This window comes from Talpa occidentalis, unplaced genomic scaffold (assembly GCF_014898055.3).
Source record: "Talpa occidentalis isolate TD23 unplaced genomic scaffold, MPIMG_talOcc4v2.1 talOcc4.3, whole genome shotgun sequence".
In the NCBI taxonomy this organism is placed as follows: Eukaryota; Metazoa; Chordata; class Mammalia; order Eulipotyphla; family Talpidae; genus Talpa; species Talpa occidentalis.
This window is the reverse complement of record NW_023603184.1, coordinates 41,742,125-41,763,706: the sequence shown is the minus strand read 5'-3', so window position 1 is coordinate 41,763,706 and position 21,582 is coordinate 41,742,125. Positions and strand designations below refer to the sequence as shown.

Below are 21,582 nucleotides of genomic sequence, written 5' to 3'. Positions count from 1 at the left end.
AAAACATATGCATATGGACAATGAATCTGCCAAAATGGAAATTTTTAGTTTTATTAAGGTCGTAAATTTATGGATGAGTTTTTCTCTCTTGGCATCCCAAAATTTATATATTATTTTTTAAAGGGGGGTGTGTAACTTTTGAGTATATATTCTAAATAACTTTGAAGCATTATACCATGTATACCACCTCCTATTAATATACCCAATTTCTTTATAGTATAAAGTTAAAACTCCTCAACTAAATGTCCCCAACGTATCTGTTCCCATATTGCCCCTCTTCCTACCTCCCTCCATTTTCTTATGCCTCATCTAGTCTCAGTCTTCTCCCATTTCATGACTCAGACGCTGCTGCTGGTTTCTGCTGTATTTAAAGACTTGAAACACATTTTTGCAGGGTCGTTTATCTAGGTACAGGATTCTGGTTCTTCTGGTCTATCGTTGTCCTGAGTATCTTTGGGATCCTGACTGCCTATTCTCTATTATTGTTGGTGAGTAATGTTTTCCATTTCTCCCACTTCCTTCTTGAGTAGCCTAAGGAAGTGCTGGTGTCTGTAGTATGGTACGTAGTCGAGACTGGGAGCCATCAGAACCTTCGATCACTCTCGTCTTAGCAGAATTTGGAGTTTACACCTGCCACTTGAATTGTGGGTGAATGAGAAAGAGACTTGTGCTATTAGAGGGTGTGTCTTACCACTTTTACCCTTTGAAGGAATGGTGGAACATCCTCCTTTTATTCCCATTCCTTAGCTTTGTTCTATAACCCGCCTAGTATTGTCATTTTAGGTACCTTCATTTCATATTAGCAGTGCCTTTACACATTGAACGACCTGTTTTCATATCCTGTCTCCTAAGAATCAGTATTTCTGGGTCTCACAGATTAGCTGTTGTTAAACCTATTATAGTACAAATGCTAATCCCCTGGTGCAGGTACAAATTACATTTTAGCAAAAGTCTTTGCAGCGGTCACTCTCCCAATGTTGCCTGACATTGTTGTGTTGTGTAGTATGACAAATTCAGGTCAGGCAAGAGAAAGCTTATGGGAGGATAACTTTTTAAGTAATTGGAGTGTTTTAGTACCCACTTACACACAGGGCATTATATCTTTGTTTGTTTTAATGATTCCTTATCCCCACTGTTTTCCTGTCTGATAAAGAAGATCCCAACCCTTAAATAAGCTGCCATTTGCATCATTTTTTCCCTTTCAACCAAAGTTATTAATCATTATATGAATGATAGGTGCTAAGTAAATACAGATCAATAAAACAGAAACAGAAGTTTCTGTTTCATGCAGGACACTTCATAGAAATAAATATGAAATATGGCTACAAAAATCCCTTAGTTCAATGAGTTTGGAATCTAGTAGGACAACTAAGTCATAGACAAGCGTAAATAGCACACAAAGATCATTACAACAATCTTTAGAGAGACTTGAATAGAGTTCATCATGGGTTCTAAGAAACTGGGGTTAATTTCCGCTAGGTAAATGACCTTGGAAGAGCTGACCCTGACCTCTCTTCTCTCACAAATAGGTCTAAGTAATACTAGGAATAAAGTCCATCACAGGGAAAAAAAATTGGCAGGAACTCAGGAAGGATATTAGTGTGGTGATTGTTAGGAAATTCCAGAGGAGTTAATAATCAATCCTTCTGGGAGTGCTGGTGAATTTTACAAATAGGAGGTGACACTTTAATTGGCTTTGAAGGGTCAGTGTCATGGGAAGAGAGAGCTTTTCAGACAGAAAAATGACATGGCAAATTCTCAGAGACTGAAAAGTACAGCATTAGCAAGAAGTGAATATAGTGCCAGAATGTGAAAGGAATTTTCAACTACAGAACAGTGCTTTGGACAGCAACTTGGTGATTTTAAACTGACCTTTTCCTTTTTCTTCTTTGCTTTTTCAGCTACTTGGATTTTTGTTGATTTGGGAAGGGTATGAACTACATCTGCACTGGTTTCATAAGGTAGGACTTCTGAATCCTCAGGAGGCTTTAGACCAGGCAGTCAGTGTTTGGTACAGAGTTGCCCTTTCTCTCATTCATCCCCTTAGAAAGAAGAGATCTACTGACACTGTTTTTTTTTTTTTTTAATTTTATAGAGGCATGTTTATTTATATTTATTTATTTGTTTGTTTGTTTTGTTTATACATGCACTGGGTACAGTCAGAAGCACGGGAGGGTGAGAGAATCCACCAGAGCCAGAGCGGGGAGCAGAGCAGGCAGAAGGACCGAAGTACACTGCTGAGGGGAGCAGCGGGCGGCAGGAGAGGTCTGCGCGCCATGTGGGACTCTCCTCCGGTGGCCGGGGAGCAGCCGGGGATCGAACCGGCGCCGCAGAGGCTGCGGGCAGGTTCGCAACCCAGCGCTCAACCGCTGCGCCACTGGGGAGGCCCATACTGACACTGTTTTAACTGAAATCATTAAATTTCTAACATATCAGTGACATGTAAGAAACTGGACCCAAACTTAATTTTTTTCACATTCCTGGTTTTAGCATGTTTAAACTCATTTCTGTGACTGTTCTTATCCCAATAAAATATTAGGCAAACTCCTTTACTTTCCCAGTTTTTTATAGTCATAAGAATATTCTTATTTCAGTGATTAAAAGTTTCAGTAATCAGACTTCTTGTAATAACTTTCTTCCCTCTCTGTTTGGGCCTGATGCAGGCCTGGCAACATAATGGTGGTGGAGAGAGAATGATGGCAGGCCCCAGGGGAAGCGGAGATAGAAAAAAGAATATAGTCCCACAAAGAGGCACAATAGGTGTGTCTGGGTCTGTTCCATCAGAACTAGGGATATGCACAATTATTGGCTCTTTGCCTCCTAGGCCTTTTCTATGAGTATTTTTGGAGATCCTTCTGTTGACAACCTTGACTAATTTTCTTAATAGAGTTAGTGCAGCTTTTTCTCTACTCCCTGAAATTTCTCTGGGAGGTCCTCTTGATCCTCCCACTGCCTTAGTTTGGAGCCCTTTAAAAAATGACACCAGCATTGTTTCTCTGAAGTAAGCATCTTTGCCACCACCATCTGGACAGGAAGCTCATTTCTAGCATAGCCTCCCTCATCTGGGTGTGCCATGAGCTTGAGCAGTTCTAGCCATAACCTCTTGCTTTTCTCTATAGATTTTTTTCGGGAATGATTTTGATAACCATTCCTAATGTTTCATCCAATCCAGGAGCGTGTCAGACTCCCTTAGTCATCCCCTTCAAATTACTCAAGTGAGAGGTATGAACTAGAAATGCAAACGTAAGAGTTATTGGAATAGATGGAAGTTGAAGTCACAAGTCACATCTTATAGGGAAAAAATATAGGTTGAGAAATGAACAAATAAGTTTTATTTAGATTACCATCTGTTTTGCAGTTGGGAAAGCATGATCAGTTAGTTGATACCAAGAATCCCTCTATATCAAACCATCCTGATTACCATCCTAGGCTTGTGTCTGTTATGCAAACCATGCTAATCTTGCTATAGGCAGTAAATGCTTCTGCTCGGCCTCAGCCATGGCAGGATCTATTATTGCCTTTGAAATTGGGAAGGCAGTTTCAGGGTCAGCAGTTTAAGAACCTTTATGTAGCACAGAGAAGAGCCACTCTAGCACTTTTAAAGGATGCTGACGTTTTCTTCACCAGTCTAGTTTTCACTGTTGTCTGAGAACTCCCAGAAAACAGGATAAGGAATGGATTAGCTGATCACTGGTGATAACATTGCAGTAAACGTTTCTCAGTAAATCTGAATTCCTTTTCTACATTACATCAAAGAATGCTGGCATCCCAATATCATTAAGCATAGGCCACTATTGAGATAACCAGACAGAACTATCTTAGCTGCATAATACCTGGAATCTGGTATATTGAAACCAGAATCTCTGTTAAGTGTGCTCATTATCAATAAATTTAATATCATCTAAAATTATGTTCTTTTCTTTTTGTCTAGTACCCTTAAGATTCATCTCCCCTTCCTGTCGTAGTCTTCAGGGTTTATTTATTTATTTTTTGGTGGTGGTGGTTTTGTTGTTAATATTAATTAGCAAAACCTTCATCTCTTGAGGCCTTCTTGGCTCTAATTCTAGTTATAAGTCTAGGCAATGAGAAATGGGGTGTAAGAAGAGTTGGCATCCCTTTTGAAGGTAAATATCTTAAGCTTGGTCCTTCAGACCATGATGGGGTATGCTTAACCGACTTAGAATATACTGCTTCTGTTGGCAAAGGAAATTCTGTAGGACTTGGAGTTTAAGTTTTATTAAACATGTATTCAGAATAAACACTGAGGGAAAGGGTTAGCAACAGGCCTGTAATTGATTCTCCTTCTACCTAGGGATGCTCAGAAATAATGAATCATCTTGAGTAAAACTCTTGTAAACATACTAATAACCCAGCCCCCAATGGCAAACACACTGAAGATACTTATTAATGAAAAAATAATGGAAAATTCTTATCTGTGAACCTTTCTAGCAGGATATAACCTGGTATATCTGGGTTGCTTATTGTAAATAAACCTAGAACTTACAGATTTGTCAGGGGGAGGGGAGGCCTGACTGGCTGGAGTCGTATAGTTAATGGAATATGAGATAAGGATGCTCAATAAATACTCCATAAATGCTCCATAAATACCAAAAATACTCCTTCTGTGAAGCAGTATATCTGTATACTTTGCTCAAAACACTCTTCACATTTTAAGTCCAAGACTAAAATTATCCTAGTAAATGAGAAGAAAGAACCTTTTGTGAATAGCTGCATTTGATAGGATCAGCTTTCTCCAAGGGAAAATGTTCTGTCTGTACTGGTATTGGTTAAGATCACAGGATCACATAAGATTTATGTGAGTCTGATTTGACAATTAAACCTTTGTGTTATGATGCATTTGATAGGTTATTTAAGATTTTTGCATTTATATATAAGAGAGATTGGCCTATACTTTTTCTTTCTTGTAATGCCCTTGTTAGGTTTGGGTACCACTTTTACTGGTTTCATGAAACAAGTTAGAACGTGTTCCCTTTTTTTAGATTATCTGAAATAATTTGTTAACAATTGGAAATATTTCTGCCTGAACTGTTTGGTAAAAATAACTATTGAAGTCAGCAAAGGTTGCAGTTATTTGGTGAGAAGGTTTAATTATGGATTCACATACTTTAATAGATGCAGAGATTATGTAAAGAAAGGAAGCAGTGGGGGGGGTGGGTGGAGCAACATGGCGGCGAGGAGACACTGCAAGTAAGATCTCCCATTAAAAAAAAGTTAATAGGGAGGAAAAGCGGCAGGTCCCAGTGAGAACCGGGACACGGAAGATAAACGAGTGACTCCAGCAAACTGCCCGAAGAAGAAAGTTGCCATAAAAGAGGACCAGAAGGGAGGAAAGCGCAGAACCCTGCTCCCCTCCCCCGCCCACAAAGTCGGCACTCTCCGACCAGCAGAGAGGAGGGAAAAAAACAAACAAACAAACAAAAACGACCAACAAGAACAAACTACGCAGCAACCGGGACTGTGAGTGGAAAGGAACTATTTCAGCCACCACACCCCGTGAACGGGAGCTGTGGAGAATCCTGCAGGATCCACTGCAGAGGTGAGCTCCAGGCGCCATTAAAGAGAGACCCCGCCCCCCAGGAGGAGACCAGCACCAGCACACAGCCCCGGGCCGCCCGGTAAGCTTGCGCGGAAAAGCGGCGCGCTGGAAAAGCAGACGCGGATCGGGATCGGGATTGCGCGGAAAAGCAGTGCGGTTGAAAAGCAAACGCGGATCCAGATCGCAGCTGCCCAGGTCCCCACGCCTGCGACCTAGGCTTGCGGGGAGACGCGCGGAGGCCCTCACTGAGTGAGCAGGAACCAGGCGCCCAGGCACGGGAGCGGGATTCAAAAGGCACCATTCCTGTGCCACTGAACTGGGCTACAGCCCGCGTCCTGGAACTGAGGGCTTTGGAACTGAGACCCGGGGCACGAAATTAGGGGCGTGGGTTCCCCACGACGGTGGGGCACAAGGCAGACACAGCACCCTAAAGCCGTTGAGGTTTACCCTACCATCCCCGCTCTGGTCCCTGTCCCACGGGGTGGAAAATCAGCTCCCCAAGGGCTCTAGGAGAGATCTCTGGCGCCACCTAACGACTTGAAGCCAGCAGAGGCTCCTGGAGGAGCCAGTGGCCAGCTGGGGAGTTAGCCCACGCCGGCGCCCCTTCCGACCAGCAGTCTGAGCCCACAGGGGGAGCGAGCACCCACAGCCGGGGCAGACCAGGTGTGCAGAAGAGTGTGCCTGAGACCGGACGTGCAGGGAGTGTGTCCCACATCACCATTTTAGAACAGGGACATTTCTTCAGTAAAGACTACCTGCAGAAGGCTTCCTCAGGAGCCAGAGGTGAGCGGGGGAAGTTCGCCCACGCCAGACCCCCTCTGGCCTGCAGTCCAAGCCCAGAGGGGGAGCAGGAACCCACCGCCGGGGCAGACCAGGCGCACAGGGGAGTGTGTCCCCACATCGGCATTTTAGAACAGGGACCTTTCTCCAGTAAAGACTGCTTGAAACTGACATATGGCTCCTGGAGGAACCAGAGGGGAGCAGAGAAGTCCACCCAAGATGCCGGCCAGTCCGAGCAACACAGTGTCCCAATGCATACGACAAATTAGAAAACAGACAGTAGGGAGCAGAAGAACCACACGCAACCTAATAACTCCTCAGGAAAGAAGCACACCACAAAAAGAAAACCACCCCCCAGATTGCAACGACAGTAACTTGGAAGAACTTCTGAGCCTTCCAGAAAGAGAATTTAAAATTGCCATGATTAAAAAAGTGACAGAAGTCATAAAGGAAAACAATGATCAGAAGAAGGAAATTGAGTCCCTAAAGAGGGAAAACAATGGTCAGAAGAATGAAATTGAGTCCCTAAAGAGGGAAGTAAAAGAAATGCAGGAGATCAAAGAATTAATGGAAGAACTAAAGAATTCTGGGAGAAGCAATGGAAGCAGAATAGATGAAATGGAAGAACGAATAAGTACTCTTGAAGACACAGAAATAAAAAGAACCAAAACAGAAAAGGAAAGAGAAGTACGAAGGAAAAAAGAACGAAGAAAGACTTCGGGAACTATCTGACTCCATGAGGAAAGGAAATGTAAGAGTTATAGGAATACCAGAAGGAGAGGAGAGAGATGTAGGAACAGAGAAAATATTCAAAGAGATAATTGAAGAGAACTTCCCAAATGTGAAGAAGGAGCTGAAAATTGATATACAAGAAGCAAGAAGAACACCAAACTTCCACGACGAAAGGAAAAATACAGCAAGACACATAATAGTAAAGCTCCCAAGAATCCAGGACAAGGAAAAAATAATGAAGCTGGCAAGAGGGAAGAAACAGATAACATTCAAAGGAAAGCCAATCAGGCTGACATCAGACTTCTCTGAAGAAACACTACGGGCAAGGAGAGAATGGAGGGACATAGTCAACAGACTCCAAGAAAACAGATGCCAACCAAGAATACTCTATCCCGCAAAGCTCTCCTTCCTCTTTGAAGAAAGAATATGGACCTTCCCAGACAAACAGAAACTCCGGAATTTCATTACAACTAAACCCCCACTCCAAAAAATACTACAAGGAGACCTAAAGCCAGAACCTCAGAGGGACGAATAACAATGAAAGAAGGCCAAAAAAAAAAAAGTTATTAAAAGAATAAATAAATAAAATCAAAGGAAAGACCATCACAATGGCAAATACAGATGCTAACATATCAATATTAACTCTAAATGTAAATGGACTAAACTCTTCAATAAAAAGACACAGAGTTGCAGCCTGGATTAAGAAACAAAACCCAACCTTTTGCTGTCTCCAGGAAACACATTTAGCTACAAAAGATAAAAATAGGCTCAAAGTTAAAGGATGGAAAACAATCCTACAAGCAAATGGACCAAAAAAGAAAGCAGGAACAGCTATACTTATATCAGATAAAACAGATTTCAAACTCAAAAAGATAAAAAGAGACCCCAATGGTCACTACATTATGATCAAGGGGACAATACTTCAAGAAGAAATAACACTTATTAACATATACTCACCAAATGAAGGAGCACCAAAATATATCAGACAACTATTGTCCTCTCTGAAAACAGACATCAGAGAAAACACATACGTAGTGGGAGACTTCAACACACCACTATCAACAATGGATAGATCAACAAGACAAAAAATAAGTAAAGAAACCAAAGCTCTAAATAAGGACCTAGAGCAATTGGGCTTAACAGACATCTATAGACCACTAAACCCCAAAAAAATGGAGTACACATTTTTCTCAAGCGCACACGGATCATTCTCCAGGATCGATCACATACTGGGGCACAAGACAAACATCAACAGATACACCAAGATTGAAATCATACCAACCATCTTTTCTGACCATGAAGGCATCAAACTAGAAATAAACCATAAAAAGAAGGCAAGGAACTTTCCTACCTCATGGAGATTAAAAACCACACTACTGGAAGACCACTGGACTAATGAGGAGATCAAAGAAGAAATTAAAAAATTCTTTGAATTGAACGACAAGGAGGACACCAATATCCTAAATGTATGGGATGCAGCAAAAGCAGTAATAAGAGGAAAATATATAGCAATAGAAGCTCACATCAAGAAACAAGAAAGAACTCAAAGAAACAACCTAATCTCGAAGCTCAAAGACCTAGAAAAAGAACAACAAAAAAACCCCAAAACCAGTAGAAGAAAAGAAATAATAAAAAGCAAAGCAGAAATAAATGAAATTGAAACTAAAAAAACAATCCAAAAGATCAATGAAACCAAGAGCTGGTTCTTTGAAAAAATCAATAAAATAGACAAACCCCTAGCCAGGCTCACAAAGGAAAAAAGGGAGAAAGCACAAATAAACAGGATCATCAATGAAAGAGGAGAAATCACAACGGACACAGCAGAAATCAAAAGAATAATCAGTAACTACTATGAACAGTTATATGGAAACAAGTTTAACAATCTAGAGGAGATGGACAAATTCCTACAACTCTACAATCACCCAAAGCTTGATAAAGAAGAAATAGAACACCTAAACAGACCAATTACAAGCAGCGAAATTGAAATGGTAATCAAAAACCTCCCCAAAAACAAAAGCCCAGGACCTGATGGATTTACAAATGAATTCTACCAAACATTCAGGAACGAATTAGTGCCTATCCTTCACAAACTCTTCCAAAAAATTGAGAAGGAAGGGACAATACCAAACACGTTCTATGAAGCCAACATTACACTAATAGCAAAACCGAACAAGGACAACACAAAAAAGGAAAACTACAGGCCAATCTCCCTAATGAACACTGATGCAAAAATCCTCAATAAAATTTTAGCTATCAGAATCCAACAATGTATCCATAAGATAATTCACCACGACCAAGTAGGATTCATTCCAGGGACACAAGGATGGTTTAACATCCGAAAATCAATCAACGTTATCCAACACATCAACAAAAAGAAATATAAAAACCATATGATAATATCAATAGATGCTGAGAAAGCTTTCGACAAAGTGCAACACCCATTCATGATAAAAGCCCTTGAAATTCTTGGGATACAAGGAACACACCTCAACATCATAAAGGCCATCTATGAGAAGCCAACAGCCAGTATCATTCTCAATGGTGAAAAGCTGAAAGCAATTCCATTAAGATCTGGAACAAGACAAGGATGTCCACTCTCACCACTGCTTTTCAATATAATACTGGAAGTCCTAGCCAGAGCAATAAGACAAGAGAAAGACATCCAAGGAATCCAAATAGGAAAAGAAGAAGTCAAGCTATCACTATTTGCAGATGATATGATAATATACATAGAGAACCCCAAAAACTCTAGAGAAAAACTAATTCAACTCATCAATCAGTTCAGTAAAGTGGCAGGATACAAAATCAACAAGCAAAAGTCAGTAGCCTTCCTATACACAAACAATAAATCTGAAGAAGAAGAAATCAAAAAAACCATCCCTTTTTTTATTGAAACATAAAAAATCAAATATTTGGGAATAAATCTAACAAAAGAGGTAAAGGACCTATACAAAGAAAACTATAAAACACTGTTAAAAGAAATAGAAGAAGACACAAAGAAATGGAAAGACATCCCCTGCTCATGGATTGGAAGAATAAACATTATCAAAATGGCCATCCTCCCAAAAGCAATATACAGATTCAATGCTATTCCAATCAAAATTTCAATGTCATTCTTCAAAGAAATAGAACAATTATTGATGAAATTCATATGGAATCACAAAAAACCCCGAATAGCCAAAGCTCTCCTGAAAAAAAAAGAAGGGAATGGAGGCATCACACTCCCAGACTTCAAACTATACTACAAAGCCATAATCATCAAAACTGCATGGTATTGGAACAAGAACAGACATACAGACCAATGGAATCGAATAGAAAACCCAGAAATAAACCCACAGATTTATGGTCAACTAATCTTTGACAAAGGAGCAAAGACTATGCATTGGAGCAAAGAAAGTTTGTTCAATAAATGGTGCTGGGAAAACTGGGTCGCTACATGCAAAAGAATGAAGCTTGACCACTACCTCACACCATACACAAAAATCAACTCAAAATGGATTAAAGAACTAGACATAAGACCTGAAACCATAAAATATATAGAAGGAAATATAGGCGAAACACTACGTAATTTGCATATCAAAGACATCTTTACAGACACATCACCCAAAGCAGTGATAGTGAAGGCAAAGATCAACAGCTGGGACTACATCAAATTAAAGAGCTTCTGCACAGCAAAAGAGACAATAACAAAAACAAAGAGAAACCCCACCAACTGGGAGAACATTTTTGCACACAACACTAATGATAAAGGACTGATCACAAAAATCTGCAAAGAGCTGATGAGACTCAACAACAACAAAGAAAATAATCCAGTCAAAAAATGGGCAGAAGAGCTAAAAAGAAACTTCTCTGACGAGGAAATGCAAATGGCCAACAGGCATATGAAAAAATGTTCAACATCACTTGTCATCAGGGAAATGCAAATCAAAACTACCATGAGATACCATCTTACACCAGTGAGAATGGCACATATTAAAAAAACTAGCAACAACAAATGTTGGCGAGGGTGTGGAGAAAAAGGAACTCTTCTGCACTGTTGGTGGGAGGCAAACTGGTCCAACCACTATGGAGAGCTGTGTGGAGATTTCTGGACCTACTAAACATAGAGCTTCCATATGATCCAGCAATTCCACTCCTAGGTATTTACCCAAAGGACACAGAAACATCAATTCCAAAGAACACCTGCACCCCTATGTTTATAGCAGCACTGTTTACAATAGCTAAGCTTTGGAAACAACCCAAATGCCCAAAATAGATGACTGGATCAAGAAGATGTGGTACATATATACCATGGAATATTACTCAGCATTCAAAAAAGATAAACACATGCAATTTGCAGCAACATGGATGGCGCTGGAAGGGATCATGCTCAGCGAAATAAGCCAGAAAGAAAAAGAAAAATACCGGATGGTCTCACTCATAGCAGGAATCTAGAAAACTTAAATAAGGGACCAGGAAAATGAATAACTATAAGAAAGTGAAAATCAAAATCAACAAAAAACTATGAACCAGAGACACTTTTAGGGGGGCGGGGGCGGAAGGGGAGGGATTGGGGTCACAATGGGGGGGGGGCTGCAATTGTATGGGGAATATAAAAATAAAATTTATTATTCAAAAAAAAAAAAGAAAGGAAGCAAGCACTCTCTAGGGCAATATAGATGTAGAAAAACTACATTTTGAAGTGGAAGAAGTTTAAAATTTATGTCTTTTTGGTCTCACGGTTCTTTCTCTATGACGTATATAGCGTCTTGGCAGGCAGGTTTTCCCCCCACCCATTTAACAAATTGTTGGGTGCTTACTGTTGCCTTCTGTAAGGCAGTGAGGCTATAATAATAAATAGATATTGCCCTTCAGTTCATGAAGCTTGTAGTCTGTTGGAGAAAATAAATATTGAAAAGCCAGTCAAAACAGTAGTGAAAACAGTAGTGGAGATTTGGAATAATAATTTTTGAAACTGGCAAGGTTGAGGACTCAGCTAAGGTGGGGGATGCTAAATCAGTAATGGCGTCAGACCACGCAGCTGGGTAATTTTTCCCCCAAGCTCTCTGTACAGCAAAGACTTGGGAGACCAGAAGGTAAATGACCAATTCCATCCAATGTTGGGGATTTGCAAGAACCTTAGATTAAAAAAAAAAAAAACAACGATGAGGAAATGAGTTCCCTCGCCCTGTGGAGACATACATAGATCCCCAATGACAGTCATGATCCCAAGCCTAGTGCCTGGCAGTCAAGAAATTCTTTGTTTCCCCAGGTGCTGATTTTGCTAATCCTTCTGGCAGAGTTGTTTTTATTGTGGCTTTTATTTACTTACTGGAGAGAGAGGTGGCTGACAGTAGGGCTGTCACTGCAGGTAAGCATCATCCTGTGGGTCTAGCACTGACTGTCCAGGTGTATTGAGCCTGACTTTTGCCTTTCTCCCAGGTGTTTGCTCCCTTCATACACTTGATCTGCATATGTGTGATGACTGTTCTTTCCTGGCCAACGGTTAGTTACTTGATCCATTTGGAAAGAGAAGGTATGTCATGAGGCAGAATCTTGTCTGTTCCTTTTAGTTCTGGGTATAACTTACATACTGCACTATCACTATTCCTCTTTGAAATTCATTTCGCTTGTACTAAGGTCTCCTCCTTGTGTCAAACTCACAGACCCTATGTGGCCTGTCATAGTTTCCTTACCAAGCAGGCCTTCTTCTGGAAGATTTTCTAGAAATATTCTCCTTCTAGAATCTATGTCTCTATTATTAGACTTCAACTAGGTTGGGATGGGGACAGGACTAGGCAGAGGCCATTTTAATCTTAGTTGACCAGAATGACAGGACAAGTCAAAGCTCTTTTAGTTTGTATTCCGTATTACTAGTTTTACCTGATGAATTCAGACTAGGTTCAGATATCCCTGGTTATGTCCTAGTAACTCAGAGCAGACCCCTGTGAGTCCCTGTCACACCCAAGGACTTACAGCAGAAGTAAAGATTTTTATCTCTGCCATTGATTTCCTCTCTGTTCTTTGCCCTAATATCACAGAAACAAGGAAGAATCATAGCTGTAAACTAAATTATTTTGAGAATAGAATTGATTTTGAGATTAGAATTGTATCTCAGCACTCTTACTAAGACTCCATTAGATTTAGATTCTTCTACATCTCCTTTTTCACTTTTGGTAAAATAAGGAGTATTTGCTTCCCAGCTTGTAGGAGATGCAGACAAGAGGCAAACTGGATTGGTAGTGTTGCCATTAGGTGTTTATATTATGTGTATGCAGAGAGTGAATTTTTGGAAGTGTTGCTGGGGCAATAACTTAAAAGGGACAATAATGAATTCTTTTCTTTTTCACTTCCTAAATTTTAGTTCAAAGCAGAAGATACCAGATGATACATTATGGGAGAAAAACAAGGAAGAGCAATAATGTACTTGTAAAGTTGAGAGGTTAGAGCTGAACATCTAGATTTGAGAATGACTAAAGTACACATTGTAACTTAAAAATGTATGAATGGGTAAAATCTGTAGAGGTTTAAAACAGTAAGTATTCTATGATGTCCAGTGATAATAGTTATTGTGGACAGTTATTGTGGACTAGGTTGAGTCTAGCTTTGAATGCAGATTTGTGACAACCAATGTCCTTTCACTGTACTGCACTGCTGTACATATAGGGATGGTTTATATTGATCTTTACAAGTTTCAGGAGTTTCTCAGAACCAGCCAAACTCTCCCTCCTAACAACGTATTCCTTAACAATCCCAATCTTTCCTTTTCTTCCCACTTCCTGTTCAGTCCATTCCCTTCAAAGTGTGCAGTTCCAGCTAATGTGCCTTAATAATAATGCTTATATTGGGATAGTCCTGATGGCAGTTTTGTGATAGTTGCTGGGGATGACTCTCCATTCCTTTTTTTTTTTTTTCTTATTTCCCTCTCCTTCCAACTTTTTCAGCTATGCAAGTGGCTGTGGGATTGCCCTTTCTTTCTCTTCTTTTGTGTGTCTATATCATACCAATTGGAAAATATTCTCCCTGCATTCAGGAGAAAGACAAACTAGGACCCAAGCCAGACTTCTTTGGACACAGAGGTGCACCCATGGTAGGTCCAAGCATAATTATGGACATGGGTGAGTATAGGGGCGTGCAGTGTGTGGATGGGAGAGGGGACCTTAGAACCATAGGAACCCCTGGAGAGGAAATGGTTTGTCTTGAGATGGCAAGAAGGAGGAATTAATTGTAGAGACTGTACTTAAACCCAGGCCACCTAACTTTCAGTTCATTTCTCCTTAGTGTGGCCAGTGATACTGTCTCAAATAAGCAGAGCCCCAGAATCAGATTGGTTAGAGGAAAATACAGGCAGATTCTTTTAAAAAAGAGCCAAGGGAACCAAAGTTTGCTCCTAAATCCTTCCCTAACATGAAAGGAACATTTGGAGAGACTCGGGCATAGAGCCTGATGTCCTTTTCTTCCACAGTTGGGGCCTGAAAATACCATGATGTCCTTTGAGAAAGCTGTTGAACAAGGAGCCTTTGGATTGGAGACTGACATATACGTCAGGTAGGAAAGCAGGGCCTGGGGTGGGGAGGAGATAAGGCCAGTGCCATGGAAGGTGACCATCCTGGCCCAAGCTGTCAAGAGGGTAAACCCTGAGAAGTTTCTTCTGTGTTCATATGGCACATGTGTACATACCACACATATGAGCCACTTCTCCCTTAAAAGCTATACATCTGTACCACTGCTTTGTCAACCACAGGTTATAAATCATACATACTCTATATAATCTCCACACCCCATTGCAAACCATGCTTACAGCTTAACCCTATTGTAATACCTTAACAATCCGTATCTTCTCCTGAGTGCCAGGGAGATCCAAGTGAGTAAGATAATAGTCCTACCTAAGAGATTTTGCCAGCAGTGAAGGAGACATGACATGTTTACAGACAACCACAATGTAAGATCATTTGTGGTGAGTGCTTTCCAGAGAAGAATAAATAAATAAAATGCAGTGAAAATTCAGTAAAGTTCACTTCCTAATGTGTGATAAAGCTCTATGGTATCTAAATTTGTTTGGGTTGAACTTTGAAGGGAAAATACTATTTTATCTAATTGGTTAGAGAAAAGGGTACTTTTGGCAGAGGCAACAGCTGATTCAAAGGCTTCTATGTGAGAAAGAAGTTTATAGATCAGTGAGCTAACCTGTATGGATGCCAGAAGTGATATTCTGGCGATAGAAGAGGGCTATGTGAGGAGTAATATGACTGTAAGGCTCACTGAGGCTAGATCTCAACGATCCCTAGGTGTATATAATGGGCAGTCACAGCAGGTTTTAGAGGACAGATTACCTTATCACTTTAGGAAGATCATCTGGCAGTCTATGAGGGAAAATTGTGAGAGACGAGGGTATTAGGTGGTGGCAATATCCAAGGAAAACAAAGGAAGACTTGGATCACAGCAGAGATGAAAACAAAAAGACATGTTTTAGTGTAGAATCTATGTACCTGAACAGCTGTAAGTAGATAAGCATCATCTCTAGCATAATGACTAGCATATTAATGAATGTTGTGTGTACAAAATACCTTCATATTTATTCTCTGAGCAAACAGAACATTCTGTTTCACATGTGGTTTTAACCTGGGTTCAAAGAAGGGAAATGTATTGTTAACATCCTAAGACTAGGTGTACTTGGTAAAACCAGGATTAATAGATTTCCTGACTTAAGACCGGAGTTCTTAACATACCCGATAATGACAACTGTTCCATGCAGAATATTTGAATCAGAGCTCCTGGGTTCATTCAGGGAAGTGCCTGGTGTCATGGTATAACGTGGTAAAGGTGCTGAGCCAATGATTCCTGGTACATTTTCTTTCTCTCTTTTTTATTTCTGTGACCTCAGTTTTGGTGCGGATGATTCTTCCAGTCCTTCAGTTTCTCTGCTTATTGACGTCTGCATTTCTAATTATCTTCTTCTCCACATACTTTCACTACCCACGTTTATGGTCATACCCTAAGTCTCATCATTACCAAAATTTGCATATCAGAGTCCAGTCAGGGTATGAGTACCACCACACCAGTAATTTGAACAGGAAAACTGTAATATCAAGAATTACTAAGTGGTAAATTGTGGTTAACTACTAAAACAAACACTTAATAATATAGAAGTAGCAAAAGAAGCTAGTAGAGCTTTTGTTCTAGGAAAAATGGGGTAAGCACATTCTACCCTATTCTTTTCAAGAATTATTAAAAAAAAAAAAAAAACCCTGCCATAAAGTAAATTTAAAATCTGGACAAAATTCACAAAGCAATTGACAGAAGTCTGAAAGTTAGAGAAAAGAAGGTAAACTGGCTAGGGTTCTTAAGATTCCAGGAACTCCCTAGTAGGGAATGAGTTACCTCTTGTTTTTTTTTTTTTTTCATTTTCCTTATATATCCTGATATGAGTTCTGGAGAGACCTAACCCCAAAACACCAATAGATGCAAACAAAAAGATAAATCTCCAGAAAAGTCTGCTCATTCTAGTCAAATAACTAGGAAAAAAGCTGCCCAGCAGGATGTAAACATACTGACCATACCCACCCTTCTCAAGTACATACCACAAAAAGCATTTCCTCTTACCTCCTGGGCTGTGGCCCTGGAGACTGTGGGCAGATTCTTGCAGTCCATTCCTGACCTGAATTATGAGGTAGTACTCCATATCCCACATCCCCCTTCCCAATTTGAAAGTGAAGGGAGAGTTAGTGAGGAGTGATTTGTGTGTGTGTATGTGAAAGTATGCTTAACATAAAGTTAACCACTTGAATGTGTAAAGTTCTGTGGCATAAAGTACGTTCACATTGTTTTGCTATCATCGCCATCCATCTCTAGAACTTTTTACCTTCTCAAACTGAAACTCTGTATCCTTGAAATAGTAACTCTTTGATCTCCCCTCAAAATGCCTGTCTCTTGATCCAACAAATTGCATTCTAAATTAGTTAACAATTTTCTATTTCACATAACTAACATCATTCCTAGAAACTGTCATTATTTTCAGACAATATATTAAATAGAGAGAACTGGGCCTCCCCTGGTGGCGCAGTGGTTGAGCCCGCAGCCTCAGCAGTGCGTGTGCAGACATCTCCTGCAGCGCCCGCTGCTCCCGTCAGCAGTGTATTTTGTCAGTCTGCCTGTTCTGTTCCCCGCTCTGGCTCTGGTGAATTCTCTCACCCTCCCGTGCTTCTGACTGTACCCAGTGCTTGTATAAATAAATAAATAAATCTAAAAAAAAAATAGAATTCTTGAAAGCTCCCCTGAAAAGCTATTAGAAACAACAAATTAATACTGTAAAGTAGCAAGTTAAAAAATTAACATACAGGGCCTCCCCGGTGGCGCAGCGGTTGAGCGCTGGGTTGCGAAGCTGCCCGCAGCCTCTGCAGCGCCGGTTCGATCCCCGGCTGCTCCCCGGCACCGGAGGAGGGTCCCACATGGCACGCAGACCTCTCCTGCCGCCGCTGCTCCCTCAGCAGTGTACTTCGGTCCTTCTGCCTGCTCTGCTCCCTGCTCTGGCCCTGGTGAATTCTCTCACCCTCCCGCGCTTCTGACTGTACCCAGTGCTTGCATAAATAAATAAATAAATAAATCTTTAAAAAAAAATCTTTAAAAAAAAAAAATTAACATACAAATATCTGTTGCATTTTCATATACAAAAAATGAGTAAAAAGTCATCTGGACCTGTCTTAAAAATCTAAAAATGGAAATGCCATATGACCTAGCAATCCTACTTTTGGGTATTTATCCAAAGAATATGAAACCATCAACTTAAAAAAGTACCGTGCGGTGTTTATTGCAAAGTTATTTACAATAGCTAGGATGTGGAAGCAACTTAAGTGCCCAGTGATAGAGGATTGGATTGAGAAGATGTGGTATATCCACACAATGGTATACTATTCAACTATAAGGAAAGATGAAATGTTACCAATTATAGCAAAAATGAAAGGTTAGCCATATTCTCACTGTATATGGAGCAACACCTCACTGGAAAATATGGAATCATTTTCTGAAACAATCTTGCCCTTGTGTAGGTCAGAAGGAAAAATCTTGCCAGCATTCATTGGGAATCAATGAAAGTTGAAGCAGAGTTGACTGAAAGAAGATCCCAATAAACTAGTATAGACTTAATGCCCCCTCTCTCCACCAACTGAGTCTCTGCTTAACTTTTTATTATTATTATTATTATTTAAATTTTATATATTTTTTACATCATTTTCCATTTTTGCACAATGTATGCATTTTCATCTTGGTTATAGTCCCCATACAATTCCCATCCGCCTTGTTTTGATCTTACTCCTTCCCCTCCCCAAATCCCCCCCCCCCCTAGTGTGTCTGTGGTTTATAGTTGCTTGTTGATTTTGATTTTTACTTTATTATAATTAGTCTTTTTCCTGGTCCCTTATTTAGGTTTTCTAAATTCCTGCTATGAATGAGACCATCTGGTATTTTTCTTTTTCTTTCTGGCTTATTTCACTGAGCATGATCTGCTTAACTTTTTAAGGGCATAAATGTAAATATTGTACCTTCCAAGAGATGTGTGACAAAGATACCAGTTGTTTCTCTCGGTACTGCCTACACCTTAATATCCATGATGAACAAAATGTTAGATATTTCAATAAAGAAAGCAAGCCCTGTTAGAGCCTGAGACAAAAGGAAAAACCAGAAACATTAATTTTTATCTAGAGTTAAAATTTAATGTTTTGTTTATCATGGACTTTTGCATTACTTTTAATCTTTTTTTTTTTTTGATTTTTTTTTTTATTTATTTTTTTGTTTTGTTTTGTTTTTTTTTTTTTGTTTTTTTTAATCTTAAATTTTATTTTATATTCCCCCATACAATTGCAACACCCCATTCTGACCCCAATCCTTCCCCTCCCGCCCCCACCCCCAAAAAGTGTCTCTGGTTCATAGTTTTTTGTTGATTTTGATTTTCACTTTCTTATAGTTATTCATTTTCCTGGTCCCTTATTTAAGTTTTCTAGATTCCTGCTATGAGTGAGACCATCCGGTATTTTTCTTTTTCTTTTGGCTTATTTCGCTGAGCATGATCCCTTCCAGCGCCATCCATGTTGCTGCAAATTGCATGTGTTTATCTTTTTTGAATGCTGAGTAATATTCCATGGTATATATGTACCACATCTTCTTGATCCAGTCATCTACTTTTGGGCATTTGGGTTGTTTCCAAAGCTTAGCTATTGTAAACAGTGCTGCTATAAACATAGGGGTGCAGGTGCTCTTTGGAATTGATGTTTCTGTGTCCTTTGGGTAAATACCTAGGAGTGGAATTGCTGGATCATATGGAAGCTCTATGTTTAGTAGGTCCAGAAATCTCCACACAGCTCTCCATAGTGGTTGGACCAGTTTGCACTCCACCAACAGTGCAGAAGAGTTCCTTTTTCTCCACATCCTCGCCAACATTTGTTGTTGCTAGTTTTTTAATATGTGCCATTCTCACTGGTGTGAGATGGTATCTCATGGTAGTTTTGATTTGCATTTCCCTGATTGCAAGTGATGTTGAACATTTTTTCATATGTCTGTTGGCCATTTGCATTTCCTCTTCAGAGAAGTTTCTTTTTAGCTCTTCTGCCATTTTTTGACTGGATTATTTTCTTTGTTGTTGCTGAGTCTCATCAGCTCTTTGCAGATTTTTGTGATCAGTCCTTTATCATTAGTGTTGGGTGCAAAAATGTTCTCCCAGTTGGTGGGGTTTCTCTTTGTTTTTGTTATTGTCTCTTTTGCTGTGCAGAAGCTCTTTAATTTGATGTAGTCCCAGCTGTTTATCTTTGCCTTCACTATCACTGCTTTGGGTGATGTGTCTGTAAAGATGTCTTTGATGTGCAAATCCCGTAGTGTTTCGCCTATATTTCCTTCTATGTATTTTATGGTTTCAGGTCTTATGTCTAGTTCTTTAATCCATTTTGAGTTGATTTTTGTGTATGGTGTGAGGTAGTGGTCAAGCTTCATTCTTTTGCATGTAGCGACCCAGTTTTCCCAGCACCATTTATTGAACAAACTTTCTTTGCTCCAATGCATAGTCTTTGCTCCTTTGTCAAAGATTAGTTGACCATAAATCTGTGGGTTTATTTCTGGGTTTTCTATTCGATTCCATTGGTCTGTATGTCTGTTCTTGTTCAATACCATGCAGTTTTGATGATTATGGCTTTGTAGTATAGTTTGAAGTCTGGGAGTTTGATGCCTCCATTTCCTTCTTTTTTTTTCAGTAGAGCTTTGGCTATTCGGGGTTTTTGGTGATTCCATATGAATTTCATCAATAATTGTTCTATTTCTTTGAAGAATGCCATTGAGATTTTGATTGGAATAGCATTGAATCTGTAGATTGCTTTTGGTAGGATGGCCATTTTAATAATGTTTATTCTTCCAATCCATGAGCAGGAGATGTCTTTCCATTTCTTTGTGTCTTCTTCTATTTCTTTTAACAGTGTTTTATAGTTTTCTTTGTATAGGTCCTTTACCTCTTTTGTTAGATTTATTCCAAATATTTGATTTTTTTTGTTTCAATAATAAAAGGGGTGGTTTTTTGATTTCTTCTTTCAGATTTATGTGTTTGTGTATAGGAAGGCTACTGACTTTGCATGTTGATTTTGTATCCTGCCACTTTACTGAACTGACCGATGAGTTGAATTAGTTTTTTGTGGAGATTTTGGGGTTCTCTATGTATATTATCATATCATCTGCAAATAGTGATAGTTTGACTTCTTCTTTTCCTATTTGGATTCCTTGGATGTCTTTCTCTTGTCTTATTGCTCTGGCTAGGACTTCCAGTATTATATTGAAAAGCAGTGGTGAGAGTGGACATCCTTGTCTTGTTCCAGATCTTAATGGAATTGCTTTCAGCTTTTCACCATTGAGAATGATACTGGCTGTTGGCTTCTCATAGATGGCCTTTATGATGTTGAGGTGTGTTCCTTGTATCCCAGAATTTCAAGGGCTTTTATCATGAATGGGTGTTGCACTTTGTCGAAAGCTTTCTCAGCATCTATTGATATTATCATATGGTTTTATATTTCTTTTTGTTGATGTGTTGGATAACGTTGATTGATTTTCGGATGTTAAACCATCCTTGTGTCCCTGGAATGAATCCTACTTGGTCGTGGTGAATTATCTTATGGATACATTGTTGGATTCTGATAGCTAAAATTTTATTGAGGATTTTTGCATCAGTGTTCATTAGGGAGATTGGCCTATAGTTTTCCTTTTTTGTGTTGTCCTTATTCGGTTTTGGTATTAGTGTAATATTGGCTTCATAGAACGTGTTTGGTATTGTCCCTTCCTTCTCAATTTTTGGAAGAGTTTGTGAAGGATAGGCACTAATTCGTTCCTGAATGTTTGGTAGAATTCATTTGTAAATCCATCAGGTCCTGGGCTTTTGTTTTTGGGGAGGTTTTTGATTACCATTTCAATTTCGCTGCTTGTAATTGGTCTGTTTAGGTGTTCTATTTCTTCTTTATCTCGCTTTGGTGATTGTAGAGTTGTAGGAATTTGTCCATCTCCTCTAGATT

The 21,582-nt window shown here is 39.6% G+C and overlaps 1 protein-coding gene across 2 annotated transcripts in view; it reads left to right on the top strand.

Annotated features, from left to right (window-relative positions):
• The window catches only part of GDPD4 (glycerophosphodiester phosphodiesterase domain containing 4), a 65,276-nt gene that overhangs the window by 20,445 nt on the left and 23,249 nt on the right, over positions 1–21,582 (top strand). For both annotated transcript variants that reach the window (XM_037523020.2, XM_037523019.2), the window contains exons 4-10: positions 395–488; positions 1,902–1,961; positions 12,321–12,419; positions 12,491–12,584; positions 13,413–13,490; positions 13,993–14,138; positions 14,514–14,596. In XM_037523020.2, coding sequence (XP_037378917.1) covers positions 395–488; positions 1,902–1,961; positions 12,321–12,419; positions 12,491–12,584; positions 13,413–13,490; positions 13,993–14,138; positions 14,514–14,596 — 654 coding nt within the window. The remainder of the gene's footprint in view (positions 1–394; positions 489–1,901; positions 1,962–12,320; positions 12,420–12,490; positions 12,585–13,412; positions 13,491–13,992; positions 14,139–14,513; positions 14,597–21,582) is intronic.